The sequence below is a fragment of the Balaenoptera borealis genome, assembly GCF_965194805.1.
Source record: "Balaenoptera borealis genome assembly, chromosome: 10".
Taxonomy (NCBI): domain Eukaryota; kingdom Metazoa; phylum Chordata; class Mammalia; order Artiodactyla; family Balaenopteridae; genus Balaenoptera; species Balaenoptera borealis.
Genome location: NC_138874.1, coordinates 113,354,016 through 113,376,070, shown reverse-complemented (window position 1 = coordinate 113,376,070; position 22,055 = coordinate 113,354,016). Strand labels below are relative to the sequence as shown.

Sequence of the window (22,055 nt, the reverse complement as noted above, 5' to 3'; positions counted from 1 at the left end):
GACTGTTTCCAGGGGAGGTAATATCATAATTTACTTTATTTTTATGCTCTTTGGTTTTTCAGTCACCTGAAAATTTCCACTATTATTTGGCAATGGAAAATATTCCTAAAAACCTGGTATCCTGACAATTCTGTCTTTCTCCTCTGAAGTTGGAAACACATCATTTCTATACTTGAAACTATTCAGTGCCACTGAAATGTTGATTCAAATGAAGAGTTGAGAACTTCAGTGACACTCCATCGTGTGCTTATAACATCTTACCAAGGCACTCCTTTTGTAAAGGTTTGCAGTTAGTTTTAAAACAACTTGGAATTTTCCTCAAGAGAAAAGCCATAGCTTACAGCACCTACCCTTGATATGCAAAAGCACAACATTTTGCTATTTCAAAGACCAAAAAGACAGAGGGGTGGAGATGGGACCCTGAGCCCTGGGGAGAGGATTCTTCTGGCCTCCTGGCAGCAGTTCCTCCATCTGACCAAAAGGAGCTGGTCCTTCAGTTGCTCATGTGCAGGCTGCTCTAGAAACTAAGGTCAGATTCACTGAGTCCTGGCCCAAAGAAGATATTTAATTATAAACCGGTAACAGGCTTCTTTGTTCTTTTTGCTTATTTTGATTTCAGCAGTTTCTTTCCTCTGGGAAAATATATCTTTGGGATAATGCAAAGTGGTTCTGAAGCTGACTGCCCCAGGGCCCAGAAACTGCATTTTGGTCTCTCCCCGTCCCTGCCCCTCCATTATAAAAATACATCCAGACACATATAGACTGTCACGGAGAAGGGATGGTTTCTGATTTCCAAATACCCTGCACTGCCAGAATTACTTTAAACTCTACTTTTCTCATGAAGATTCCATCTATTTGGTTATACCATTACCAATTAATGATATAAAGTATGAATGGATGAACCATTTTTAAACATCAAAAATTGATTTTTAGTCAAACAAACTAAAAGTTGAAAGATCTTTTTGAAACTTTTTCCCCCTCTATTTTGTCAGAAAAACCATTGTTGGAAGATTAAAAAAAGCAGCTTCGTACCAATTTCTAGCAGTCATGCAGCTATGAGACACAATGTTTATATACATATTTATCGGCCAATTTTCTGAAAGCTCTATTAATTGTAAAAGTGTCCATTGTACTTTCCCAATGTTGTCAAACTTATTTTTAAAAATTCCTTTACTCCAAGTTTCCTGCAGATGCAGAGTCTAAACTGAAAATGTTGGAAATAGTGGTGGATTCTTCACATGTATAGAACAGCAAGTGGATTCAAGTTACAGTATGTTGGTGTTTATTTTTTAGCATTTGTCGTTTATTAAATGGGCCTGAGAAAATATTCTTTCTTTTCGTAAGGTGATGATTTTCTTTTTCTGGTTTTCTTAAATTGTATTACACTTGGGGAGTGTTTCCCCCCAAAAGGTTTTGGGTTGGTTGTTAAGTTTGGCTGGGCAACATAGTATCACAACAGAGCTAGGACGCTGCTCGCCTTCCCACAGCCTGGCAGCAGAGAGAGGCGATGCTGACCGGCCTGCAACTTTGTGCCTCACGACCCAGGCTCCAAATTCACCGCGACTCTTGGCTTGTTCTAGCCCTGCCCGAAGCCCTTCCGCTTCCTCTAAAACTCGCGCCCTGGAGGCACCTGCTCCGCTGGGCTCGCCAAATCCCCTGCCCTCCTCCAAGTTCGCAGGGTCCTCTCCCTGCTCTCCCCCGGGGAAGACGCCTCCCTGCGCGCCCCCAGCGCAGGGAAGGTTGGTGCGGGGCGACAGCCGCTCCAGGAGGAACCAAATGATCCCGGGCCCCGGCCTCCAGAACCTCGGGGAGGTCCCGAAGTCAAAATTTTTCCTCCCAATGGCTGTTGGCTCCAAAGATAACCTTCTGGGTAAAAGTCATACAAATTGGGGAGGGGGGTTTACATTTGCACAGAAGGCAGCCGCTCCGCGCAGGAGTGGGGACTCTGGGGACCAACTTGGGGGGATGAGGGGTACGAAGGGAGAGGAAAACAAGAGTGGTTTCTCCGGCGTGTGAGTGTGGCTGGGTGGCAAACCTAAACCCACCCTGAGACTCCAGCGCGCTCGGCGCGGCTCTGGTGGCCCCCGGAGGCGCCTGCTGCTACGACAGGGTCAGGGAGGCAGGCGCTGAGTGGCAGGGAAGGAGCTGGTGTCCCCAGGGCCGCGCATCCGCAGCCCTCCTCGCATCCAGCCCTCAGGAAGTCCCTCGAACGCGCGTCCGGTCCCCACCGTCCCAGGTGCCCCTCGCTGGCTGCACACTCCCTCCGACGGTGGGGGGAAGCCGCCCGGCCCCCCGGGGCTGCTCCGGAACCCCGCAGGCCTCCCTGGAGCGCCAAGGAAAGGCCCTGTGCGCCGGGTGAGCCAGGCTGGGGCGGAGGAGAAAACCCGCCCCACAAGGGTCCGGGCATCCCCACTAGCACGTATAAGAAGGCTCTTTGGGGTGCGCCAGGTTTCCCTCAGAAAAGCTGGGGTGAGCGCCAGCCTGTGGCCCCTTTAAGGCGGAACCCCCTGGGAGCGTGGGTTCGAAGTCCAGGTCAACTGGAAGCACAGGGGAGTGGGGAGCGCCCGCTCGCCCCACCTGGATGGTCGCCTGGGTGAGGGGTGCACGACAGGCCGGCTCGGTCCCCTGCATCCCGACCCGGGACCCTGCGCTCCCTGCGCTGCCCGGACCCCTGCGGAGCGAACACGTGGGGCTGAGCTCATCGCCTGTGGACACCGCACGCGGGACAATCCCCGGCCTCCCTTCAAACTTCGGTCCCTTCCCGACTGTAGACGAAGTGACCGACGCGGAAGCCGGTGGCCGCCGTCTGATGGCCAGCGGCGAAGCCGAGCGCGGGGCCGGGGGCCTGACCGTGGGCAGTGACCGTCGTGGATCTCCCGAAAGAAAAGTCGCCCGCCAGGCCCCCGGGAAAGGTGCCGAGGCCTCCAGCCAGGGCGCCCATGGCCGAGGCGAAACTGGAGAAGCAGGCGGCCGCCTCGGGCGCGGGAGGGGACGACGAGAGCCGCAGGTCCGGGGAGGCGGCGCCCAGGGGCTCCAGCTCGGGCGCCTTGGCTCCTCCCGGGCTCCGGGCACCCGAGGGTGCGGCCGCGCTCGCCTCCCCCCTCCTCTTCCTCTTCCTTCGGAAGTTCCCGTTGTCGAACATCTTCTCGCAGTTTGGGTCCAGGGTCCAGTAATTGCCTTTACCTGCGGAAGAAGAAAGGGCCCAGATCAGACAATCCAGGATTTGACCGAGGTGATGTGAGAACGTGAGAAATGGAGGTCAGCTTCACGGAGATCCCCCCACCGGCCCCTCCGTGAGCCCTCACGCCCACCCCAAATCTTGAGGGGGCACTTTGTACCGGATCAGGCCTCCACAGTCAGACTGGGAAGAATGTGGGCATCCCAAAAAGACCAGGGAAGGGCGACCCCCAGGAAATACAGAGCCTCTTTAAAGTCAAGGCCAGAGAGACTTATGAGGTGCAGAGCCGAACCGGCTCTCCTCTGGCACTCGCTTTGCCAGTGGAGTGGAGCCCACCATGCCAGGCCTCTCTGCAGGCTCCAAGGCTTCCCGAAGCGGCATCTGATTTGTCTTAATCTTCCGGGTGCCCACCGTCTTTCCCATTTTACAGCAAAGGACACAAGCCCAGAGAAGTCACTCCAAAGGTCCCCCGGCAGGCTAGCTCTCCTGCTTCTTCCTTAGCGGGAGCGCGCGAGAATTAGAGACTCCTGTTGCCCTAGACCTCAAGTCAGGGCCGCGGGCTCTGCTGGCGTCCTCGAGCCGTCTGCGGCCAAGTACGTGTCTCCTCCCCACCCTCCTCCCGCCTCGGCACCCTCAGCTGTGCAAAGAGGACCGGGTTGTCCAAGGCCGCCCCGTCCCTAGAGCGCCAGCAGGCCAATTGCGGGAATCCGCGGAGTCCTGGACGGGGCGAGGCGGCGCGCTTCTGTTACCTGGGTCGTCCTCGTCGCGGGGTACCTTCTGGAAGCAGTCGTTGAGCGACAGGTTGTGGCGGATGGAGTTCTGCCAGCCTGCCTTGCTGCGCTGGTAGAAGGGGAAGTTGCCGGCCACGTACTGGTAGATCTGGCTGAGCGTCAGCCTCCGCAGCGGCGCGCTCTCAATGGCCATGGCGATGAGCGCCGAGTACGAGTAGGGCGGCCGCACCAGCCGCAGCAGCTCCTGTTGGCCGGACAGGCTCAGCCACGCGAGGTCGGCGCCCGCCAGGCCGCCCGGGGCCCCGAGGAGCGGGCCAGGGGCCCCGTAGGGGGACGCGGGCGCGGGGCCCGGCGCGTAGGGCGCGGAGCTGAGAACGGGCGCGTTCAGCCACAGGCGCGGGCCACCTCCGCCCGCCGCGCCCAGGTCTCCACGCGCGTAGCCCGCGGGGTGCGCGGCCGCCCGGGCCTGGCCGTGCGGGGCCGGGCAGGGCCCCGAGCCGTCGCGGTACGCGGCCATGGCCAGCCGCTCCCGGGCCTGGGCGGGCGGCTCCGAGCCGAAGCTCATGGGCGCCCCATCCAGCGCGGCCGCCAGCAGCTCCCAGTGCGGCCCGCCGGGCCCCGCCCTCCGCCCTTTAAATGCCGTCGGGGCCGGAGCCCCAGGTGAGTGTCGGCGGCGAGCCCCCTCCCCGACAGTTTTGGAGGAGTGATGTCTCCATCCCCGCCCAGGGGTCAGCTTTCCGCCCCGCCCAGGTCCCGAGGCGCTCTGGACGAGCCGCTCCAGTAATTCCCAGACCCTGTGCTGTCTGCGCCATCTCGAGCCAGAATCTTTGCCACTGTCACCCTGGGTCCCCGGGGATGTCGCCGATCCCGGCCTCGTCAGGCCTTCAGGGCCCCGCAGCCCTGGCTGCTCTGCACCCTGCGGCAGGTACCGCGTCTCGCGCAGGCCCCCAAGATTTCGGAGCGGGATCGCCGTCCAGCGCGAGGCCCCCTGGCTCGGCCACCGGGGACTCGCTGTGTCTTTCGGGACACCGAGTGAGCAGCGAAGGGCCAGTGTGCGCGGCGGAGAGGGCGAGGGGCCCGGGCAGGGCCTGGCCGGATGCGGACGGTGGCGCTGGAGTCGTCGGGAGCCCCCGCGATGAGCTCGAAGGCAGACCGGACCCCTGTAAGCGCGGAGACGCTGGAAACTCGGGACGCCCCAGTCATCCAGGGAGCCCGAGACCCCGCCTGCCCAGTCCGCGCAGTGGCCTCGGGCACAAGGCGCGGTGGGTGGCAAAACCCTCTGCGGGGTTTCCCTGGACGCCGTGAAAACAGGGACGTCCCTGCGGTGCGCCCGCCACCACCCGGCGGGCCCTGGCGCCCCCGGCTGCGGGCCGCGCCCGAGGCTCATGCGCGGAGCAGGGAAGAGCCGCGCCGCCTCCCGGACTCCGAGCTGGGGCCCCTCGCCCTCGCGCGGAGAAGCGGTGATCAAGGTTCAGAGATGAGGAGACGGGCCCCCGACGTTCAGCGCCCGCGGGGTTAGCACCCTTCTGGTAGAAATCGGTTTCGCCCTGGGACCTTCCCAGCATCCCGGGGCTGTGCAGGGTCAAAGCCACTACATCCAATTCATTTAGAAATCAAACGTTCCAACCCACCTGTCCCACGCCGCCCCCTCCCCGCACTTCTGGAGGTGGGGAGGGGGCAGGGGGAGGCGCGTGGGTGGGGCTAAAGATTAGACGGAGTGCAAGACCCGGGCTCTGGAAATAAGCGGCCCAGCTGGAGTCAGCCGTGAATCTCCGTGTGGTCTTAGGCCTCTCAGGTTGTGATTTCGAATTTCATATAAAACAACCAATGTGTGGAACTATTTAACAAGTAGCAGAAGGGAGAGTCCCTCTATTGCCACGTGGGCCTCTCCTCTTAGAAGTAACAGCCCCCTGGGAAGTGGTCTCCGAACTCTAGGCAGTTCTGGGGGTTTGTTTGCGCTCTGAGAGGGTAGAGACCAGGGACCCTGGTCTCTCAGACGACGTCAGGAAAGAAACCGCCAGAACTGGTTCATCGAAGTCAGCTTCTCAGCCGGCCTGTACCGGCCCTCCCCTCTCCCTCTTCCCAAAGATTTCCAATTGATGTCAAAGGCTTGTGGGTTGTGAGGATCCCAGTACCTTTCAGAACTCCCCCCCACCCCCGCCCCCATCACTGCAGGGATAGTTCTGGGGGGAAGGGGAACAGTAGTACTTGGGATGGGAAGTACGCCCCTGATTTTTCTTGCTTCTGTCAAAAAACAGCAGCCATCGTGTCCACCTAGAGGGGTGGGATAGGCAGGGTGGGAGGGAGACGCAAGAGGGAGGAGATATGGGGATGTAGGTGTATGTATAGCTGATTCACTTTGTTATACAGCAGAAACTAACACACCATTGTAAAGCAATTATACTCCAATAAAGATGTTAAAAAACAAAACAAAACAGCAGCCAGAACCATTGGCCTGTCAGTTTAGAGATTTTCAGTACATCCTCACAATTTTAAACACACACTATCTCTGTAGATACGACAAGCTTTTTGGTGACTGCGTCTTAAAGACAGTGTCTTTCCATCAGCAAATACGATTGCAGCCATGACTTGGATGGGTTCATTACCAGCAAACTGGGTATCAGCCCTGCACACACCCCCTCCCCTCCCCTCCCCACCCCTCTATAGTAGCCATACTTAGTTTGCTGAGAGTCAGCAGTTTTCCACACCTGACACTTTGAAATGGCTGCTGGTTAGGGGGCAGCTTTCCAGAAACCACCCTTCATGAGGATGGGACATCACAGAAGCCACGCAGCTCTGCCTTAACCCGAACTATGGGGGTGATGGAGAAAGAGTGTGATGGGAGACACAGCCGGGTGGGCGGACTTACCAGCCAGGCCTGAATCCACAAAGACCAGGCCCCGCCTTCCCTTTGTTCCAGCAGCTGCTGTGTGACCTGTAGAGGCCCCTGGAAGAAACCTGCTGCTCCTTGTGGGGGATTTGAGTGCCCAAGGCTTCAAATGTAGGAAACACTTGTCTTGGAGGAGTGACACAGTGATACGGAGGAAGAATCAATTTTGTCTGCAGTTATCTGTACTGCATCATAATACAATCAAAGATACTGAATTCTAAAGAACAGCCTGGGTCTTCTCTTGTAATGTGAAAGAATAAAAACAGTTGATAGTCCTTTCCAAATTCCTTTTAATTTTAACAGCCTTTCTTCCTGTTGATATTGTAACTCTTTACTACTTGTGAGTTTCAGGACTTCTAAGAAAATCAGATGAACCTCCGTGAAATTTCCCTCAGTTTCACCTTACAGAAGTCATTACAACTTGTGCTGTGCAGGAATGCCCATATTTTAATTACCTTTCCTTGCTTTCCGAGCCCAGTGTGCACCTTCCGTCTCTACTGTAATAATTTCCTCATTTTTCAACAGATTGGACTCATAAAATGAGTATCAAGCGATGGAGCACAGTCATTTGGGGGAAAAATGTTTTAACATTTGAGTCAGTCTTGGATGGAACTCCGATGAGAATTTTCCAAGAGGAAAAAACAACCCCCCCCCACCAAAACAAACAAACAAACAAACAAAAAACCTCAGGTGAAGACATAACGAGGGAAAAGGCTATGCCTTTAGAGTCCCCAGCTTCCCCTGGGTCCCTGGCCCTGCCCAGGAGTCCTAAACAGAATTGGTCCCCTCCCTCAAACATCTGACCCATTGCTTCTCCTTCTCAAACCTGACCCACTGCCTACTTTGTGGGTAGGTCTCCCCAGCCTTCCTCCATCAAACTTCCAAGCACACCACAGCTGTCTTCCTTCCTCTGGTCACCGTGGGAGAGGTGTCCTTTCTTCATCACGTCAGTCTCTCTCTTTGCTTCTCTTCAGCAGCCCTGTGTCTGGAAGGGTTGCCTCTGTTGGCTGTTGGTGCGTCCTTCTGTCTGGAGAACACACCTGTGCAGCCCAGACGGGCGTCCACCCCCACGGCTCCACTGAACCTGCTCAGGCATAGTCTCTAGTGGCCTCTGTCACCCTAAGTCCAATGGTCACTGTCACTCCTTTTGCTTGACTCTCAGCAGCTCCTGACACATTTGAGAATCAACACCCCTTTTTCTACCTGCTTTTGAACTCCGTCCTTTGGTTTACCTCCTATTCTCTGGCTCCTTCTCAGGCTCTGGCTTGGCCTGCCCTCCACTCAGAGCTCTGTTCCAGGCCCTCTCCTCAGTCCTGTGGCTTTAACTACTGACCATAAACTCCCGGTTTCTCAACCTCTTCACTATTGGCATATTGGGCTGGATAATTCTGTGCTGTCCTGTGCACTGTAGAGCGTTTAGCAGTATCTCTGGCCTCTACCTGCTAGATGCTGGCAGTACCCCTCTGCTGTGACACCAAAGATGTCTAAAACATTGCCAACCGTTCCCTGCAGGGCCAAATCACTCCTGATTGAAAACTTCTGCATTAACTAATGATTTGGTCATTTTTATCATCCATTTGGATGTCTTCCTCTCCAACTCAACATGTACTGAATTCATTGTCTTCCACACATGAGCACTGAGAGCAGCCTCTAGCAGATGAGAGCATTCTCTACCCCCCACAGCCATCAAGGAAGCAGGAACTTCAGTCCTACAACCACAAGGAACTGAATTCTGTCAATAGCAGGAATGACCTTGGAAGAGGACCAAGGTCCAGATGCAGCAGCCAACTCCTTGACTTTAGCCTGAGCAGAGAACCTAGCCCTGCCTTGCTGGATATCTGACCTACAGAATGTGAGCTAATAAGTGGGTTTTGTTTTAAGCTGCTAAGTTTGTGGTAATTTGTCACACAGCAATAGAAAACTTAAAAACACAACCACCAAACCAAAGAGGGCCATGTCACCCCAGTTCAGTAACCCCACCTTTGTGGTCATAAGGAGGTTCCCACTTCTCATGGGGGTTGTGCCTCCCCCGAGAAAGGCCCTGCCCCTGTGCCCTTACTTCTCACCATCCCCTGTGTGGAACTCCAAGTAAGGCACAACCACTGTTGGTCAAGGCTGATTGGTGGGGTCTAGTCAACTTTTTTAAACATTCAAAATTGGAGAGAACTCAAGGGGTTTTTGGTCTTTGAATGGATCAGTTACAACATCAACAAAAACTGGCCTTGACTTTTGCAGTTCTTCTCTGCCAAATAATGTCCCAAGTTCTGGAATTAGCTATGGATTTCTGGTTTCTTACTCTAGAAGGGGTCAGGTCAAGAGTCACTGTGACCAAGAGCTCAGGCCCAGGTGTCAACCGGACTTTGGCTTGAACTCTGTGGAACTTAGGTCAATGATTCCACCTTTGAGTTCCATTTTTTCCCCCACCTGTGAAGTGCTTTGATGTATTAGGTTTCTCAGTTAATGCATATCCTGTTTCCTTACCACACCATGGTAGTTCATAACTGAAAGTTACTTCAAACTCTTACCACTGAGAAAAAAATTGAGGCAACATTCAGGCTGTGCCGACTGCCAAACCTTTTTTCAGCTGGCAAATGTAGAAGGTGAGAGCTTTAGCTACAGACAGACTTGGATTCAAACCTTGGCTCTGGTCCCAATCACTTGAATGGCTAGGCTGCTTAACCTCTCCAAGTCTCAGTTTCTCCTTCTGCAAAGTGGAGCTAGTAGTGCCCAGCTCATAAGTTATTATGAAGACTAAATGAGATCATGCATGCCAAACACACATAAGCATTAAGTACTTACCAATAGTATGTAACGGTATTTTTTCTCTCTCTCATTCAATCATCCATTGGTCTGGAGAATCCAGACCTGATCCTGAGTTCACAGTTTGTCTCCCTACATGTTAAATACACTTTCATACCTAAATATGTTATCCACATTCTTGACATGAAACCGAGGAAAGGCTTTATTTTAATATGTTTTCTCCAAATACACTCTAGCTTCCTTTACTAGGGAAAATCCTGGCTGTGCTGAACTATGTTTAAACAGACCTCATCTTATTGATTTTAAAACTGTTTTAAATATTATATATTTTAACTTTTATTCTAAAAATGGTCATACATTGAATTCAAGTTTGTAAATTGTTGCTGTATTTGCTTCACCTCTGTGTAGGTATGCATTTTGTTGCTGAAGCCTTTAAATGCAAATTATAAATCTTTTGATTTATAATTATGTTTACCCTTAAACATGCATCAATCTTTTAAAAAAAGACATTCTCCTGTGTAACCACAATATTATAACCACAACTAACAAATTAGCAGTGATTCTTCAATATTATCTAATATACGCTTCATACTTAAAATTTCTCCAATTTTCCCTAAATAACTTTTTAGCCTTTTTCTTTTCAAATCAGAATCCAATGTGCCCACGAGAGCTATCTTGTATTTGTCAGGTGCCTTCCGTTTCTTTTATTCTAGAACAGCCCCTACCTCCCTCTCAAATTGAATATTTAAAGGCACTGACTCTTTGAAAAGAGCAGTCCCACCATCTAGATGTGTCTGATTGTTTTCTCCTGGTGATGTTTAACTTATTACCATATTCCCTGCATTTCCTTTATACTGGCAGTTAGCTCTCAGGATTGGTGCAGATTCAGGTTACGTGGTTTTCCCCCATCATATCAGGAGACACACGATGCCAGGTTATGCCTCTCTCACTGACTCTGAGTTTGATCACTGGGCTAAAGGAGTGACATTGAGAAGACAATTAGGGACTAATCCATGGGATGATGCTCGGATACAATAAAAGTTCTCCGGTGGTCCAGTGGTTAGGACTCAGCGCTTTCACTGCCGCGGCCTGGGTTCAAGCCCTGGTCAGGGAACTAAGATCCCAAAAGCCGCCCAGCACGGCCAAAAAAAAAAAAAAAAAAAAAAAAAAAAAAGCCAACTCCCCACGTAAAGGTATCCTCTCCAGGTAAGAATTGCTATTGATTTTATTTTCCATTAATGGTTGCTCCCTAAATCAATTACTCTACTGGGAGCTGCAAAATAAAAAATTTTCTAACTCTGTCATTCTTTAACATTCATTAACTGTCATTTTTCTGTAAGACAGAGCTGTCATCAACTGGATTTATTGGGTTTCCCTGAACTATAATTTATATTAAAGAGACCAGAAAATTACACACTTATTTCCCTTCATTGATCAATTTTAAGAGTAAGGAGTTGGTGAAACAGTCATCTTAATTGGAAACAGTAAGTTCTAGTTTTGTTTTGTTGGATTTCTCTGAGTATCATTATGGACTCATAAATGTTTATATATTTAATGTTTTAATAAATTATACTTACTTTTGTGATGCATATGTTGTCCCAAACTGAGGCATTGGGGGTCCCTTTGAGCTGGCCACCGTATCTTTTTGACATGGTCCCAGTAGGCATTGGACGTTTCTTTGCTGTTTCACACAAGCAGTCCTGGGCTTATTTTGTACTTTCCCTGACCCAGATCTTGAATCAACTATTTCTCCAATGGGCCCTGGCTCCTTTTTAGAAGGAATAGTATTAAGAGAGTAAAATATAAGGAGTAGGATATTTTCCTGGCAAAAGGGGTAACATTGCTTTCAGACCTTTCAATGGACAGAGCTAGGAAATATATTTTTAAAAAATCATGAGTTAATATACTTATTAAAATTTAACACTTACAAGGTTTGTTTAAAAAAACTATACCTGTGTCTTCTTTCTCTTACACTGGAAATCTGATTCCTAGTCACTTTAGCATAATTACTTCTTGCTTTATCTCACAGCCTACCTCCAATAACCATGCCAGTATCATTATTAGTAGAAAAACTATTGAATGAGAATTAAGACTTCTTTGCAGTTCTTTTTTTTATCCTTAAAATACATCCCACTAAAGAAGTATAATCAAAGCAATATGTTATAGAGTCCCTTGAAATTTTTCTTTTCTCTGTGTGGTCTGTTGCTGTTTTGGCAGATAGTTGGGCTCATTTCATTTTATTCCATGTATGTTTAAAGCCTGGAATTTGCTGAGCAGTAAGAAGTTGGAAAGCACACTTGGTCATTTAACTGTACAATATTTATTTCCTTTCCTGTATGTGTTTAGTAAATAAATGTGATAGACTTCATATAGGGTTACTTGAGTATTAAAAGTTATGGCGACCATTGGGATCATCTAAGGATGTTCTAAGTGTCGTGGTAACATTTATTATCTTGTATCAGGCAGACACTTTCAGGGACTGAGTGGGACCATGCTAACAGGGGTTGGCTTTGACAATGAGGAACTGTCAGATGGACTCCGGTTTGAATCCTGGTCCTGCCAATTACTAACTATGTGATCCTGGATGAGTTAACTTGGACCCTCACTTTCCTCATCACTAATAGAGTAATAGTAACTGCCTCCCAGGTCCTCCCCTCCCCACTGGGGCAGAATGATATCATGCATATAGGGCACTGTGCACGTTTCCTGGCATAAAATACATGGCAGTGAGTGTTATTAGGGTGGCAAATAATAGTGCATTTTCTCTCTTGTCTGCTTTATTTTTTCAGAAAAAAAAATTTTTTTTTTTTTTTTTAAATAATGAGCTTGCCTTGCCATCATTGTAGCAAATAAACAGTAAACTCCAATAAGCTGGGGGTGAGACAATGATTTTATCGTCTTTAGAATCACGTGATGACTTTGTTTATTCAGCCTTTCCCTTCCCTCTGTAATTATGTGACTGTACTGCCATCTAGTGGAAAGTTATAGAGTCTATTTCCTCAAGTAGCTCCATTTCATAAAGAAAAATCCCACATTGATGTTACAAAATAGGTAGCTTAAGTTCCATTGCTTCCTCGGTATAAAGGTAATGAAATAGACAAGAGGAAAGAAATATTCAGAATCCATAGTCTTCAATAAAGATATTCTTGAATGAAAAACATTTACGGATATAACCTACCTACAGAGAGGGTAGGCTTCTTTCATTATAAAGGTTTTTTTTATATTTCTTATGTCTGTGTTAAAAATTCTAATGCCAAGTTTCATGATCATTCTATAGAATATTTTTTAACGTAATATATAGACAGGACTTTTTAACGTTTTATTTAAGAGAAAGGCATTTTATTTAAAAGAAAGACCTATTGCAGTTAAGTACCATGAATATTCCTTTGATTTAAAAAAAATAATAATGTATTTGGAATGAAAATAAAGTTGCACCGATGGCGAAGCTAAGCCCATCCAGTTTAGCGGCAGCGGCGGGATTGCCTGGGAACCAGGGAACCGGCGTTCTCGTCTGGGTTGTGCCTTTCCCATCTTGGGTGACCTCTGGTGGGGAAAGTCCCCACCTGAGCTTCATCTGTAAATGATCGGGTTGGATGAGAAGGTCTCTCATCTTCCATCTTGTAGATCCTTGAATCCTTAACTACTGGTTTGTAAAAGTGAGGTCTTCTCTTTACGACTGCCACTTACCAATTGTATGAACATCTAAGTCCTATTTTTCCTGTGAAATGTACATGGCCATATAAGTAGGATAGATCAGGATGGAGACTAAGATACTCCTGAGTAGTGGATGGGGCATTTCTCCTCCTTCCTTGCTCCTGCCCGGATGTAACTCTGACTACATCTTGTAATGACTAAAGGTCAGAAAATCGTTTTCTTTTCAATTTCTTATCTTTTTGTTTCTTCAACTTAATCAATGTCCCCTGATTCCTGACCACTCTGGTTCAGGAGCGAATCAGGCCAGCAAACTCAGGAGGACAGAAGGGGCTGGGGTTCTGGCTGCTTCTCGCCAGAGATGCAGATGGAGATGATGTGAAACACTGAAAGGAATGGTGTCGTTTCTCCATCGTCGGCACCTGGTCTGTTTAGGGGCCACGAAGAGAAGGTACAGCTCTCATTTCTGAAGACTGCTGCCCCTCCAGAAATGAGGAAGGTCTGAGTGGTCTTCCAGATCTGGCCGAGGCTCCGACTGCTTCTCACTGCTCTCCTGTCCTGACACAGAGCATGAGCCCAGAATGCTTGTGCCAGGAATCAACAGGACACAAGAGCTCACGTCCTGCCTAAGTGGCAGTGAAATTAGCACTTAAGAGCCTGGGCTCTGGAGTTAGGCAGTCCTGGCTTTGAATCCGTGTCGTTGCTCTGTGCCTTTGCCTAAGATACTGAATCTCTCTGAGTCTCATTATCCTTGTGTGTGACATGCATATAATAATAATACCTGCTCCACTGGGTCAAGGGAGGATAAATCAGGTAACGCACGCTAAGCACCTGGTTAGTACTTAACACACTGTAATTCAAGAGTCACTAATATATATTAAATCAAATATATTAATTTAATAATACAGTAATTACATTTTATATTTTATCCTATACTTTGTTATATGGTGTACAATATAATTATTATATATTATGTACATTATTTATATTATACTATATTATTTAGTAATATATTAAATTAGATTAAAATATTGAATTAAATATTTGTTATATACTAGTATGTGAACATTTATTTTTTTGATGATTTATTTATTGAATTGGTTTTCTGGGAGACCCGGCTGAAGGAAATGACGTTCCTATTTCCACATAATGATTCCATATAATTTGGTTCTTAGCTTCTGCCGTTTCCACAAGTCAATTAGATCAGTCTGGTTCTCCTTCCTCTTGCTGTCCTTTCCAAAATTAGAGCATTTTTCAGGGGTTCCCCCCCTGGAGTTTGCTTGCTCAGTATTTTTTACACCTTTGGATTTCTGCAATTTTGTCAATTTTGTGTGTAAGCTGTGGAGATGCTCTCTGGAATGGATTGGTACCCTCAGCTCATACCCTCTGACCTCACGGATTTCATCTGAAGGTCCCCTGTGCCCACATCAGCTCAAGCATTATCTACGATGATCTGGAATTGAACTAAAATGCTCTGTGTCCAAAGGACTTCCATCCCGAGCCCTTTACCGTGCCAGGCACTGCTTCCTCCCCGGCCAATGGCCAAGCATTGCTCTCTTTCCATCAGATTCTCCCAGGGGCTGGTGGGAAACAAGTCATTTTCCTTGGTATTTTAGAAATTCCCCTGCGTCTCTAGTTACCTTTAGATAGCTACTCACACAATGGCAGCTCTGCAGACATCTGTCCAGTTTGGTGGCACATCTATAGAGAATTGCATTAAGAAAAGGAAACCAATCTAATTACAAGATGATAATTAGCTGTGTGTCTCTCCAGGCGCAGTGGAGGGGGGGGTGGACATCGGTTCAATGTTGGTCCTGAGGCATCATGGGGGCAGGGGGGACCCAACCAACCCACATAGGTTATGAAGAACAGGGCTGGTGGTCCAGCTTCATTTCCCACCCAGCCTGGCTTTTCCAGTTTACTTTCCCTACTTTAGAGGTGCTCCTGAGGGACAGAGAGCCTGGCCAGGGCGGAGGGTGAGGTGCTCCCAGCTCCCAGTTAGGCCACTGACCACCCCGTGCCCTTGGGCGCATCCCTTAAACTTCCTTGAGCCTCAGTTTCTCTATCTGTAAAACATGCCATATCTCAGAGGGGTTTTGCAAAGGACAAAAAAAAAAACATGTTGTAAAAGCACTCGTGCTGTACAAGATTGGGGTATTTTTCTCCACAAAAGAAGACACTTCGTTGAGAAGTAAATATGCACACCTTTTCAAAAGAAATGATATTCAATGAAACTTTTACAAAACCAGAAACATTTTAAAGGTCTACACTTCTCCCCACTTATTTTTAAAAGAAGAAAATTTAAAACTAACTTCAGCCTGATGGGTCTAAGTTTCTCCTTAGATATCAATGTAGTTACAGTGATCAGGGCTGGTTACTTTTACAAAATAACAGATAATGAATTTAGTGCCAGATATTGTCTGTAGCACTCATTTGTACTTCTGCCTTTCTAGGGTTTTTCTGTATGTTCTTTTGCTCTTCCAGCATAGAAGCCTTCAGAAGCAACTTTCCCATCAGAAGCAGGGTTTCCATTAGCTTCTGCCAATGGGAGGTTGAAAAGGCAGGGGAAGGCATGAGCTACTCTGTTTCGGGTGGTGCCACCAGCCAAGGCAGGGCCACGAGTCAAGGGGCAGCTGCAAGCTCTGGTAGCAGCACCTGTGGCAGTGGGAGGTGGGCTGACTTCTTCCCATGGAGCTGGGGGCCCATAGAACATGACTCCTGGAATCTTGCTCAGGGGAGCAGAGACAGTGGGCTGTGGGCTCAGGTGAGCCCTGGCTGCAGCAGCGATGTGACAGCTTTCTGCAGCTCCTGATGTCATTGTAACGCTACCTTTATGCAATTAGTTTATCACTTAATTCCCTGTGTTAAATCATCTCTGTTTGTAATACCTGGAGTGGTGTCTGTTTCCCAATTAGACACTGATACTTGGAGAGTTAATTTGGTGGTTGTTGTTGAATTATTTTGCTGTTGCAGTGTTACTTTGGTGGTTTGATTCTGAATCAGTGCTACCAGCAAAAATGATAACTCTTCACATGTACATGTGCTTTGGAATACACAAACACCCTTAGAGATGTCTCATTTGAGATTTTCTGGTAGTCCACGAGACAAGAAAAGTAGATCGCTATTATCACCTTTACACAGGCAAGGAAACAGAAACCAGGGGTGGTTCAGTAAAGTTTCTTAACTGTAAACCTCCTGTTTCAGGTTTAGTTCACCTGTCAGAGGCTGATGTGTGGTACCCAGCAGGTATACTCACCAGAAAGCACTTCCAGGAGGAGAAGGTGACTTCTCCACTTTAAACTTCACATGTCTCCTCCACCTTGATTGCACAATAACCTCTGGATGATTTCTTTTTCCACAAGGCTTGTTCATGGTCATCGCTTTAACAAGGTGGCACCTGCGTGAAACCTGCAAGGTTATGCCAGTTTCTGTGATTTTTTTTCCTTGTCTACACATCCTATTTCTCGTGAATTACCACAAGGACATGTGTTAATTCTCAATCAACAAGAATTTACTCAACACCTACTGTAGGCCAAGATCTGTGTTAAGTCCTGGAAGGCATGACACTCATGCCAGCAAGCCAGTGAAGAAGGTCTGAAACAAGTGTCTAACTGCAGAGCAGGGCAGCAAAGGACCAGGCAATGCAAGGGCACATATTGGTTCAGGGTGGAGGCGTGATGTTATCAGAATCAGGAGGTCAAGAACGAGGAAGAGGGGATGGAAAGGGCAGAGGCACTAAGGGAGAAAAACCTGGGACAAAAATTTGGAGCAGGCGAGGATAGCTAAGCTTGTTATGATAAGATATATATGCACTATTTTCTTCTCTAAGCCAGGAATTTTATAAGGTGCTCAAGTTGAGCTGGAGGTGAACACGCCCAAGAATACATCAAGACTTCTTCCCTGGTTCAATTCATGTTTTTTTTTGTAAATGTTATTGCTATTTCTACAGATAAGTCTACAAATCAGGTGTATAGCTTGGCAAACTTTCACAGAGTCAATTCATCTCTGCCACCAGCACCCGGAAGTTTACAGCACTTTAGAGAATTCCAGAAGGCCCTCCTGCTCCCAGTCATGGCTGCCCCTCTTGAGGAGTAACCTCTGTGCTGACTGGATGAGTTGTATCTGGTTTTGAACTTTATATAAATGCTAACATTAGTATGTGCTGTTTTTTCTAGTTCCTTCATTCAACATTTTTTGGTGAAATTCAGCCATATTGTTGCAAGTACTTATAGTTGATTCTTTGTCGTTGTTGTTGTGCTGTAATATATTCCATTGTGTGACCATATCAAAATTCATTTACCCATCTCTCCTGCTGGTGGAAATTTGTATTGTTTCCAGTATGCTGGCTACTAGATATAGTGTTCCAATGAACATCTTATACAAATCTTTTGGTGAAGATATGTATGAATTTCTAGAGTGGAATTACATACTCAATGAGGTACGTATATGCTCAGATTTATTAGATATTGACAACTTTCCGAAGTGGTTGTACAAATTTACACACCAGCCCCGCCTGTCTGAAATTTCTAATTGCCCTGGTCCTCACCAACTTTTGATATGTCTGACTTTTCATCATATTGACTCAATACCATTTGGGTGGATGGTAAATGTAGGGTTTTGTCTTCAGGATTTGTAATGGTTAAGGTCCATAAATGCAGTATCTTGTCCTGAGCCCTAGTAGTTAGATTGGCAGTGGGCTATGTTTCGCTGGATCATGTCATTGAATTTTCAAACCTCTGACATTTTCTTCCCTGAGAGCTCATATTTCTGAAATGAGAGCTTCTTGTTATAGCCTAACATAGCTAAATACTCTAACATAGACACCAAATCCAGGTTCTGGGGGAATATTTTTTTCAGCATACATGCTTTTGATGTGAACAAGAACTTTAGCAAAAGTGAAATGTAAGACTTGAAAATCTAGTCGCAAATGTCTTCAGAACATAATTCATTGCTGCTGCCATTTTGACAAAGAAAGACTGTGAGTCTTTTTTTTATGGCTGTCTACCTGCAGGGGAGTAATGCAGTAGAGTGAAAAAAGGCATAAGTTTTGAGCTTGGGACTACTTAGTTTTGAATCCTCTTCCACCATGACTTGTAACTAACCAAGTTACCTAACCTAAACTTTAATTTCCTTATGAGTTAACTTGGGGATAAATCAGCAGTGACCATCCCATAGCATTTTATTTAAACACCAAACATGGTAGCTCACGTTAGAGCATTTAGTTCAGTAACTGGCACTCAGTAAACACTCAATATTTGTTAGCTAGAACATTTTCCTTTTGGTGGGTTGCTAGATATTTTGATATCTATTTTGTAAATTGCTATAATAAACTTAAATATGTTCATTTTTGATCCTGTAGTGATTTTGTTTTTATTTGTTATTAAAGTAATATGTACATAATGCTAAACGTTTAAAGTGAAATATTAAAGTCTCCTTCCCCATCACCAACCCTATTCCCAGAGGTAACCACTTTTAATTCTTTCCGTGTTAGATATTTTGAAGTTTCCTCTCTAACTTTAAATTACATGCCTGTACCTGTTTTCTTTTTTTAATTAACTTTTTAATCAAAGTAATAGAAAATTATAGCAAAAACTTATTTTCTTTCCCTCCCACGTACCCCATTCTGCTCCATAGAAATAATAACTTTTAAGCTCTTTTACTTGATTTTTAAAAGATTTACCTTCACATTTCAAATAATATGCAGATACTGTTATTGCCCGATTCATTAATTTTTAGCTTCACCTATTGGCTTTACTTTAAGGGAGATGAAATTTTGGTTCCCTTATACCTAATCCTCCAACTCATTGTCCCAGTTTAGTATCATAATTTTAATTTAAATACATTTTTAGTGTTTTAGCTATTATAATTATGTAAATATCATTCATTCTGACCAATCCAAATATGATTACATTTTCTTTTATGTAAATTTTTATTTTTCCAAGGGTTAACAATTGCTTCAGTTTTTAAAATTTACATTGTTTCTCTTGAACAGTTGACTGAGTCTTTCTATACCTCCAATACTCTCTCCAAGGCTTATCAGTACAATTCTTCACATAGCCTAACTGGTGAGATAATAAATTACCTAGTTTTGTATATGTGTCTGAGAAGTAGTCTTTCTGGAGTCCTTCTTTTAATTTCTCTAAACCAGGCTGCCTACTATTTTCATGGGGACTTTTCTCCACCATTATCCAGGGGATTTCTTTTTCCTCTTTCCTTCTTGAATCTCCTGCTTTCTGGGTCTCATATCTTTCTCTTTCTTGGATTATTCAGTTCTTTTAATGGAGGGCACTTCTTGTTGCTTCTCAAGAAAGGGTACTTGGGAAGTATTTGTTCTTCAGATTTCATACTTTGAAATTTCTACCTTCATTTTGATTAGTAGTCTCTCTGAGTATAGATTTATATGTTGGAAATTATTTTTACATAGAGTTTTGAAGATGTTTTTCCATTATAGTCCAGCTTCAAAAACTTCTGAGAAGTACACAGTTATTTAAAATTCTTGATCCTTGGGATGTGGTGTATTTTTCCCCTTGAAAATGTTCAAGGTCTTCCCTTTGTTCTTGGGATTCTGAAGATTCATGATTACGGGCTTCTATTTCTCTGATTATTCTGAACACACTTTCTATCCAGAGGCTCATGTCCTTTGATTATAAAAATATGCATATTGACATTGTTTTTAGATCATTTTACCCCATTCTTCTCTCCTCTCTCTTTTTGTAATGTCTACTAGTCGGTGTTAGACACCCTAGATTGACCAACTATTTTCTTTTCATTTCTGTCCTATTAATTCTCCCTTTTCTTATTATTGTTCTACTTCCTGGGAGAATCCCTTGACTTTATGTTCCAATTCTTTTATTATTATTTTTAAATTTTCATGGATACTTTTAATAATTTCTTTTTAACCAGAGTACCCTCTTATTTTTTGACTGTTCCTTTTCACAGCTTCTTGTTCTTGTTTCATGGATGCAAAACTCTCTCTTACCTCTTTTAAGATATTAACTATAATTGTTTTGAAAGTGTCTTCTTCATCCTGTGTTGCCTCTGCTTCCTTTGAGTTCATTTAAGCTTTTTAATATTTTATTCATTTCCATCTGTATCTTTCATATTGGAGCCTGTCATTAAAAGTCTCGTGATGCTTGGCCGACCAATCATATTTAGGAGTGAGGCAATAAAAAATTTGGTTGGTAGCTGCGTGTGTGAGTGTGTGTGCATGCACACAGAAATCAGGGCATCTTTTGAGTTGAACCCTGAATGTCAGCTCAGAAAAAAATATGTTGTGGAGCTGGGAAGGGGAAGAAGACTCATGTCTCACTGTTCATTTTGTAGACTCCTACTTAATCTCCCCAGTGTGAGTAAGATATTTTACTCCCATTTTCCTCTGTGCCTGGTGCTCTTAAGTCTGAGACCCTCTGGTTTAGTGTTCTTTCTTTTTTTTCTCCTTTTTTTACCTTAAATTACATTTATTTAATTAAGTCTTTAAATGCAAATACTAGTGTTGTTTCTTTTATGGGTATAGGGTACTCACAAACATTGGATGGGGGTCTAATTGCTCTCTTATATGGACTTTCAACAAACCATCCCTTTGTGTTTAGTCGTTTACCCATCCCTGCCTTTTTCTGTTCTTAACGTGTATTAATTAGCTTGCTCCCACCTACGTGTTGAATCTGACGTTTTCTAAGGATTAGCATTTGGGGACCCTATTCTCAGGATTTCCTGCATCCCCATCCCTGCCTTAATCACCAACCCCTCTATCTCTGTTTATCTAAACTTCAAAACTTTTGAGAAGTTACAGAATTTCTAAAGCAATTGTTGAAACCAGAGCTTCTGACCTATTTCTGTAAAATAGCTGGTCTCTAGGCATTAGACTGAGATCTCCCTGAGTTAAGACTTAAAGATTATTTTACCATGTCAAGTAACAGGAGAATAATTTTGTGTGGGAACCAGAAGTGTATTGAGCTGAGTGTCTGTAACCTTCTATTGGGGGAGGTGTAATTCCCAGACATTGAGTGTCACAGAGGAGGAAATGAATAGAAAGAGAATCCCCCCTGGTGCTTTAGGGAAGGATTCTTCATCTGATTCTATGCAGGGAACAGCAGGGGTGTAGGTGAGGCAACACCCTCTAGTTTCAAGGAAGCAGCTGACACCGACTCCCAAGCACTTAATAGCCCAGCTGGATAATTTTGGGGAGTCATTACAGCATTTGTCGCTAATGGGAGCCCCCCCAGCAAAGGTGAGCCAGCCTCAGCTCGTAACTTAATCCTCACGACACCTTCACTGATGACACAGAAGACCTGAGAACGGGAGGCTTGACCAGGAACACAGTTTAATTGCTCATAATAAGAATCACTCTTGGCTGGTGAGCCAATGTCCCAGGCGGCAGGACTCCTCTTGTCAACAATTAATCACTCAAGGGATATTAATCAAAACTCCCATCATGTCAAAGCAGGATGGATACACAAATTCTTTCAAGAAGTTACCTGGGGTCTAGAATCTGCCTTGAAGGAATCATGGTTTTATTTTTCCAAGTACCTTCCTTTAAGTGCAGAGGTGATCAGATTACTGATTGCAAAGGACAGTTCCAATTTGGAATTAACAACCCAAATCACCTTTGGACCTTTGCAGCATGAACTTCCTATCCTGTGCATGAGGGTAATTTTGCCAGGAGCTACAGCAGATTGAACCTCCCAAAGGGTTCTCCAGCTCTGAAACAAGCACTGACAATGCTTTAGTGGATAACAGGGTCTTTCTAAAAGAGAAGGTCACAGGCTTAGTCTTTACCTAAGCAAGGTGGATGTGCATTATTCAGCTCTTTACAAAACTGCTGCTTTCTGGAAAAAATCAACAGCCA

At 45.9% G+C, this 22,055-nt stretch overlaps 1 protein-coding gene across 1 annotated transcript; it reads right to left on the bottom strand.

The window, feature by feature from the left end:
* Positions 1-2,743: 2,743 nt before the first annotated feature.
* FOXI2 (forkhead box I2) lies at positions 2,744-4,474 on the bottom strand (the record flags this gene model as incomplete). The annotated part of the gene is made up of 2 exons (XM_082407122.1): positions 2,744-3,183; positions 3,928-4,474. 2 exons carry the CDS (start codon positions 4,472-4,474, stop codon positions 2,744-2,746), a joined length of 987 nt encoding a protein of 328 aa, XP_082263248.1.
* Between the last annotated feature and the right edge of the window lie 17,581 nt (positions 4,475-22,055).